Here is an 8,506-nt window from a genome sequence, read left to right on the forward strand (position 1 = left end):
AGATTCTTTAAAATCCAGGTAATTAAGGTTAAAAAATTCTTTTCTACATTTCTTACTAAACTCAATTGACTCCTTAAACAGGTATGTTTGAAGTCTTGGCATATCCTCAATTTTATATTTTATATAAATTTCATCATTACCAGGCACACTGCTCATTCGATGCAATCTGACTGGCTAGATGACTACATAAGAGGAATTTTAAGAATGTACTCAGGTTTAGGTTCTCTTTCAGCCCTATGACTCTGAACATATGAATGTGGACTCTGAACATATGAATGTGATATTTAGCTAGTTTTACATAATTATTCTCAATTTAATTTGGCATCTGTATAATTTTATAAGTACACTCATCCAGCAGCATAATTTTAAAGTAGCTATTCAACTTTAACCTGGCCACACTAACAAAAAAGCACAGATAATACAAAACAATGGATGATTCAAAAAGCATTAACAGTCAACTCTCAATTATTCATATGTGAATTACCTAATAAATATTTTAGCCTGTTTACATCCACTATTCTAAGAGTACTTGCTTAGGAAATAAAAACTGAAGCTAATAACTCAAATAAAAGATACATCAATCTATTGTAGGGGAGGAAAGAATACAAAATCTTCCCAAGCCTCATACAAATAATGCTACTTAGATTATATATTAAGCACTCTTCTACAGTTATTCACCTTTTTTTAAGTGCAGGTAACTGAGAGTGGACTGCATTTAGCTTGGTGACAGTCAGAGGTACAGATACACAGGCATGCAAACCATTCACTCACCCCACTGTGCTTTTCACAGCCCTATTTTCAGTAGCCTGAGACCTGGGAGGGGGAGGAGGCAGCAAGTCACTGCAGATGATCACTTAAAAGGAAATTGAGAGTTGACTATAATTTACATTTAAAGTGCTATTAAACACCATACTCCTACATGTATTCATTGCTGTTTATGGGAATCCTTCTTATAGTAATTTAACAAGTGACTTAACGTGGCTTCCTCTTTAACCTTTCAATATCCCAGAAACATGGTAATATCCGAGAATCACAAAAACAGAAGGTGAAAGTGCTATGCATGTAAAGTAGGATGCATTTCAGAGATCAGGAAACTGAAGCCCAGAGAGGTTAAACAGCATGCCAAAATCATCCTCAGGTCAAGGAAGAGAACTGAGTTGAGGAAGACCCCACCTTCAGTGCAATAGTCTGGCAGTCCCTTCAACCCAAAACACTCCTCTTGGCTTCAAAGATCATAATCTTGCTAATTTTTAACTGGCCTCTCTTTTTTTTGGCCCTTATCTTCTTACTGATTTCTAGGCTATACATATACTCTCATCCGCTTACTCTCTAACATTCAAATCTTCAGCTCTTTTTCCATTTACATTCTTCCCTCTCTCAAGGCCCTAAGCAGCTAACAATCAGATCACAAGTTCAGAACAACCACAAAAACATCCATTTCAGCATTTTCTGCTGCCTCTTATACATCTCTGTATAATCACCTGAAATTCACTTTATAAAGCTGAACTCATTATCATCTCTTCTAATACGTTTTCTCCATTTCATGGCACCATCACTTTCACTGTCCCTCAGATCTGCAAACTTAAAATACTTTTTTACTTCTACTCTCCTTAATACTGTACTCCTTTTCTCATCTCTCCATTTTTCCTTACAATAATTCTTTCGGTTATAATTACATGATATACGCTGTAGAAGAAACTTAAGATCTAGTGAGAGAAGAACTGAACAAAGAACTTAAATAAGGCAATGGTAAGTGATATTTAAAAAGGAATAAACAAAGATGTGGAAAAGTAAAGGAGGAAGCAATGAATTCCCACTGGGATGATAAGCAGAGAAAACAACCTATGCAAGGTCAAGTAAATAGAAACTGCATGCCATGTGCAAGGAATAACAAACAGTCATCTTTGACTAAAGCAAGGATTCTCAACTGGGGGCATAACACAATCTCTAAGGGAAAAGAATAGGAATGGGAAGGTAGGTGCTTTAAGACAGCAAACCCTCCCAACCCTCTTTGGGAAGCATTGTGTGTAAAGAAGGGAGGGAGGTGTGTTACACAAGTGAACTACACAGAGAGGCAGATAGATTGAGAATAGTACAGAAGAAAGTAATTGTGGAATGTATCATCAAACACCTTCAATACAAAGCTAGAGAATTTGGACTTTATTCTATGAGCAAAAATGAGACTGTAAAGAGTTAGTGAGTGTGCAAGCGTTTTTTTCTTTTAACTTATGGTAATGAGAAGATCAGATCTAGGTTTCAGGGAGATAATCCTGGCAATCACACAGCAGAAAGAGTGAAAAAGGGTGAGAGAAAAGAATATTTTACTATCATCCAAATGATATAATAAGGATGTGAACTAGAACAATGACAATGGGAACAGAAACAGCGATTGGATTCAATAGATATTTCAGAGGCAAACTGAAGGAACAAGGCAAATGAACGAAGAGGATGAGCAGTAGGTCTTCAGCTTGAATAACAGAGGATGGTGGTGGTGGTACCTAGAAAGTGAAAAGTGAGTATGCCCCGGGTGCAAAACTTTACACACCACGACTCTGAGATGAGGCACATATGCTAATATGTTTTGCAAGTTTAGAAGAAAACGTCTAAATAAAAATGTAATTATCGTAACCATCTCAACTCATGGATTTTGAAACCATGAGTGGAAAGGTTGCCCAGGGAGACAGCACCAATAAGAGAGAAAAAAGAAAATCAAGGACAGAATCTTAGGGCACACTTGCTTAAAGAGCTAGAAGACCAGCCAGTAAACAGAAAAGGAACAGCATGAGCGGTGGGAAAAGAATCAGGAGTGCACGATCTGCAGTTAATCACCCACTAGCCCTGTGACCCGGCTGAATTACTTATCTTTCTGAGTTTCAGTCCATTAGAATTTTAAAGCCTGTATCCTCAAAGGTAAAATAAGGATAATAACAGTACCTTAAAGAGTTGTTGAAGATTGAGTAAAATAATATATTTCAGTGCCTAGAACAAAACTATTAATACAGTAGTAGTACTAATAATAGAATGGGGAGCTTAAAAATGCCAATGAATTTTACATGAGGTAAAACATTTTACTAGCATCCTTTAAGAAAGGATTTTCAATACAAGGGAGAGAGCTGTGCTTACACGACTACCAGTTAAGGAAGAAAGCTGTGGAGTGAGGATAAACTATTCTGAGTGTAGAGCCAAAGAAAAAAACAACTGTTTTGAAATCTTTATCTTCACCATTCCACATTTCTCACCATCATCCCATGCCTAGCACAGTACCTGCTCCATATGAAGACTACAACAAATGTTTGCCAAATGTGAGAAAACTGAGGTAAAGGAAGGAAGAAATGAAGAAGCAAGAGATCTTAGTTCTACAAAGAACCTTAGGGGAAATGGTATTAGGAGCATAAAATTCCTTTCCAGGTTTGCCTTGGAAATGAATAGAGATGCTATATTCTCTGACTCAGGGAGACAGATGGTTAAGTACAGGTGAAACACAAACAGAAGAAGACAAGGGAATTCACATTAGAGAGATTCTATCTTCTTAATAAAGAAATAAACATTCTCTGTACACAGCAGGAGGATTCCAAAGTCGTGGAATCTGAAAACAAACTAGTTGATTCCTCCATTTCGATATATACTCAACTTTATTTCTGTCTCTAATACCCTGGTCTAGTGCCTCATCATCTTAGATTCTATCAGTGGCCCTCAGAGCAGCTCCTCTTCCTACAGACTTTACCCTTCCCAAGGAGTGGGATATCCTCTTGAGAGCCCACATTTCTTTCCACTATGTTTACCACTATTCTTATGAGAAGCCAACCCCTCTGTGAAGCCTTATCTGATCCTCTACCTAACAAAGAGTTAATCATTCTCTCCTGTAGGCTACTTCTGTTCCTTGTACAGTTTGATTACTTATTGTTCCATATTGCAATCACTTCTTCATGTTTGTTTCAGTAAACTCCTAAAAAGGGAGTAACATCTTCCTCTTCTACTCCTCCAGCACTTAATTCAGCATTTAATATATATAAGACAGTCAATGTTTGTTTTGTCTAACTGAAGTGAGTGATTAAACAACATGAGTAATCTAACTGGAAGAAATCAAAAAACAAAAAGACAGTGTTCAAATCTGCATCATTCAGATAACCTTCCTACTTTTCTAACTATTAAATAGCAAATAAGGCAGTCAATTTTTTTATTCCTACTAATGGAAGAGTAAAAGTTGGATAATCAAAAAATATAAAACTCAATACTTAAAAATAAATCATATTCTAATAGTTGTATTTGAACATAGGTGTTTCCATGTCCTGGGAATTCACCTTGAACACAATAAAATTATACTAGGAAGGGCTTACACAGGAATACTCTGTGTCTCTTCAAGTTATTCAGTACCAGGAAAAGATGCACTCCTAGACCGATAAAATAGACTATCCTTGCAGTGGAAGTGGTTAAGGGAAGCATTTCAGCTTCAAAATAAATTTTGGCATGCAAAACAGAGAGTATTTAATTATATCAGTAGCAAATATGAGGGACTTTCACAATGATAAGTAGAGCAGTTTTCTGAACAGAATTGAAAGCATCAATTACCAGTAAGTTGACTGTCAGATCTACTACAATGAGGTTCCGGAACGAGATCAAAATTAATCCATAAACAATTTTAACTGAAGCACTTTAGGCCTTAGCACTAACATCAATATGAAAACCGAAGAACCTTAAAACTCTCCTGGGCTTCAAGAAGTCTGCAAGGCTAGTCAAGCTCCAAGTCACTACTACCAGGAAATTTCTGGAATCAGGGAGAAAAGTTCCAAATTCTATTAAATAAAATATCTTAGGGGAAACAGTATCTTAGGTACTATAACAGGTCATTCATTGCTTAGACCTAATACTAGTAATGTCACATACTACTTTTTTACAGTTGTTATATTCAAGAACGTACACAGTGCTGTATGTCAATTCTATTTCAATTAAACTGGAAGAAAAAATAATCACAGTTGGAGTGAGGGCAGAAAGGAAACAAATTAAGTGATGGGGGAATACATGGCAGTTCATTATATTTATATACATTTAACTTTGTCTATTTTGAAGCTTTTTTAATAAATTAAAAAAAGAACTCTACTTCAGATAGACTATACCAAATTAACAGTATGTCTCAAAAAACTGAAAGCTTTAATACCATAATTCCTTATTAACAAGTTTATAATATTCAAAACAATCATTTGAAATATTTTAAATGTGATATAATTTTGATTTCATAGTGTACAAAAGCAACTAACATTTGGTTAATATCACTCACAAAGTATCAGGTCCTGTGCTGAGTACTTTAAGCACTAGCTCATTTATTTTTCACATTCTTAACAACCTTCGAGAGTAACTTGAAATTAATCTTTTTTTTTTTTTTTGAGCTGAAGAAGCCAAGAGTTAATCAAGGTCAAGTAACCTGCCCTGAATCGCCTAACTATTAAGTATCAGCTGAGATTACAACTCAGAACTATTTGACTTTACAGTCTGCTCTCTTTCATTATATATTGAGGGTTCCTTCAGGAATTACAATGACAATGGCTTCTATTTCATAATGAACTTTACTAAACAGCTAAACAAGAAATTTCTCAAAAGTTACATAAAAATAATGAGAATGAGAGCAAATACTGCCACTGCATTAAACACAATGTTTTTCAGTTACCCAAACTTTATCTAAAACATGCCGTAATCCAATCCACAAACAGCTGCCCTTTAGCTGTAACCCAGACTGCGCCCACTGTTCTCAAATGATTACTGAAGTTTAATTCCTCAAGAATCTTCATGTTAGATCCACAAGCCATCTTTTAACAATGAAATGTTTGTCAGAATAGCAATTTCTCAAACAACAGTCACTATACAATGAATCTGAGATTACTTTTCTTATTCGAAACTTCCTTACGATTTAGAATCTAGTTCTCATATACCCTCTCACTCTTAATCATGTATTGCTTTTGCAGTCAGTTTCAATTAGCTGTGTATATTTCATTCTAAACTGAAATACACTTCGTCAGGACAAGCAGAAAAAGCATTTTCTGCACTTTTTGTATTATCCCAGAAACACGGTGTTTACTAAATGCTCAGGAAATACAGCATTTCAAATAGTAAATATACACTTATCTGGGTACTTGAGTAAAACTGGAGTAAACCAAAGATATCAAATCAAATTTGTACATAAGCTTTTACTACCCAAAATTTTGACACCAAACAGAAACCACTATATGTAGGAGCTCAGTAAAGTCAATTTAAAGTACAACTATAACTTATTTCTACCACCACATCTAAGTAGGTTTTTAATGTACAGATTAGACTCAAGATCTATCTAAAACATATATGCACGTATATAAATTAAATCACTAAAACTACATCTGTTACAGAACTCAAGTGCTATATTGAGCCCTGTGGAAATTTTGCTTATTTTGTTAGGAAATTTACTACAAAATCTTTTCCAACATATATTTCATATAGGCTTTTCATATGTGTGTTATACACGGTCAAGTTTCCAAAGTGTTACACAAAAATCAAAATTTTTACATCTTCCTACATTAATAGTCAAACCCTATCTGCTGAAAAATGTTCTAATTTAGTGCATTAGTGATCTAACTAGTTGCAATTTTTATTACTTAAGCCCTTATCATATTTTAGAAACTCTTTTGCCTGTAAAAGGACCCAGTTCACCCAAAACAGTCCCTGAACTTTCAAAAAAAAAAAGTTACAAAAATGTCCTCTTGTAGCTAAATGAAAATTAGCCTTTTAGTTTATAAAACAGTAATCTTACATTATGATATACAAAATAAAACAGAGAACGCGTTATGCTTTAACTATAGATTAGCCTCAACAATGAGCCCGCGTCTAACAAATACTGTAGATAAGTCATTACGTCAAGTAAAACGTAGGCTAAAAAACTGAGAGAATGTTTAAAACGACTTTTGTAACTTCCTAAAGTGTTTTTCAGATCTCAAAAAGGAAACTGATTCTGTACAGCTGAATCAGGTTACACTCTTTACACTGCAACTGGTGTGAAATACGACTTCTTCGGAATCAATAGACCAAATCTTGTTTACCGTGGAAGAGAAAAGAAAAACCCTGTATATAACCACTAAATCTTCAGCGAGATACCATCGAAATAAACTCCAGTATGGTGACTGATAGAAGATATACTGGCCAGTAACCGGATTAGGTCTTTAAGAATATATAACCAGGGTTTACCCAGTTCCGAAGGTGTAAACAAACCCATCGCCCCTGCAGAAGGTAAACAATGAACCTGCAGCGAGGGTGAGGGGGCGGTCTTTGCCAACTACAGTTCCAGCGGCCCGGGAAAGGAAAACAGGAGGGAAATACAGTGTAAACTAGACACTTAGCAAAAATCACGGGTTCTAGGTTTCACTACGGAGTTATCAATGCTAAGGGTCCCTCAGGGCGGTGGGCAAAGAGAAAAGCAGTCACGTAGTCAGCCAGGACCGAGTAGGTCCGGCTTCGGCTCCGGGGGACGGGGAGGGCAGGATGTGGTCGCTTTTCCCTCAGACATCCTCCGGCAACCTAAATAACAGCCTCTACCCTACTCTGGCCGCCCCCGGGACTCGGCTGCACGAATCCTCCTCCGGGATAGGAGGACAACACTGCCTCGGGGGTCTAGAGACCCTTGAGGGTCGCCGGCTCCGCGGAGTCCCGCTCGGTGTTTCCCGGCACCCGCAGCACCCAGAAGCCCGGAGAGGGGCTCGGGGCGACGAAAGCGGGCACCGGGAAGGGGGATGGGGCTGGGGAGACGGCCCCGGGCTCGGCTCCCGCGGGCCGGCAGGCGGGGCTCGGGTTCTGCTTCCCGCACCCCCGCGGGACCCGCGCGGGGCCCGCCCCTGCCCCCGGCCCTTGGCCCCCAGCCCCCGGCTCCTCCCCAGTAGGACATCTCGCCGGCGCCCGCGGCGCCCCGCGTTACCTCGGGTCAGATCCAGCGGGACGTTCTCCTCGCCGCTGTCATTCCGCCCTGCGCGAAACAGACACACAGCCCCAATTAGGATTCGCTCCCAGGCCAGCGGCGGCAGCCCTAGCTCCAGCCTGCGCCCCGGCTCGCTCCCCCAGTCCAGGGCCAGGGGAGGCAAGTGCAGGGGTGACGGGCGCCGGGCGGCGGGGGTTGAGGGCTGCAGCAGACTTACCTCGTATTCGGAGGTTCTTCAGCGAGCGGCCGCGGCCGATCGCCGCCATATTGACGGATTTCAGTCACAACACCGGAAACCTCGCCCAATCGCGCGAGAACCCCTTCCCCTCCCCGCGCGCCGCGCCCGCCCCCCGCGGCATCTCCCCCGCCCCTCGGCGGCGGTAGGCGGAGGGCGGCGGGTGGCGCCGGCTCGGCCCCGAGTTCGGAGGGTGCGCGGTGCCGACTCGGGGTCTGGACGAAGCTCGCGTCGCGCGCGCCCGCCCGTCTGTCCTGGAGCCAGAGGGCGCGGCGACGCGCCCGGCCTTCCCGGAGCAAGTCTGCTGGGAGGGGGCATTTCCCACGAGGGGAATCCCATTG

General features: G+C 40.1%; 1 protein-coding gene across 2 annotated transcripts in view; it reads right to left on the minus strand.

Moving 5' to 3' along the window:
- The window catches only part of RICTOR (RPTOR independent companion of MTOR complex 2), a 102,198-nt gene extending 93,957 nt beyond the window's left edge, over positions 1 to 8,241 (minus strand). For both annotated transcript variants that reach the window (XM_032471310.1, XM_032471302.1), the window contains exons 1-2: positions 8,148 to 8,241; positions 7,931 to 7,978 (exon numbers count right to left, since the gene is read on the minus strand). In XM_032471310.1, coding sequence (XP_032327201.1) covers positions 7,931 to 7,978; positions 8,148 to 8,196 — 97 coding nt within the window. In that variant the 5' untranslated portion in view covers positions 8,197 to 8,241. The remainder of the gene's footprint in view (positions 1 to 7,930; positions 7,979 to 8,147) is intronic.
- Positions 8,242 to 8,506: the final 265 nt, after the last annotated feature.

This window comes from Camelus ferus, chromosome 3, assembly GCF_009834535.1.
Source record: "Camelus ferus isolate YT-003-E chromosome 3, BCGSAC_Cfer_1.0, whole genome shotgun sequence".
Lineage (NCBI taxonomy): Eukaryota > Metazoa > Chordata > Mammalia > Artiodactyla > Camelidae > Camelus > Camelus ferus.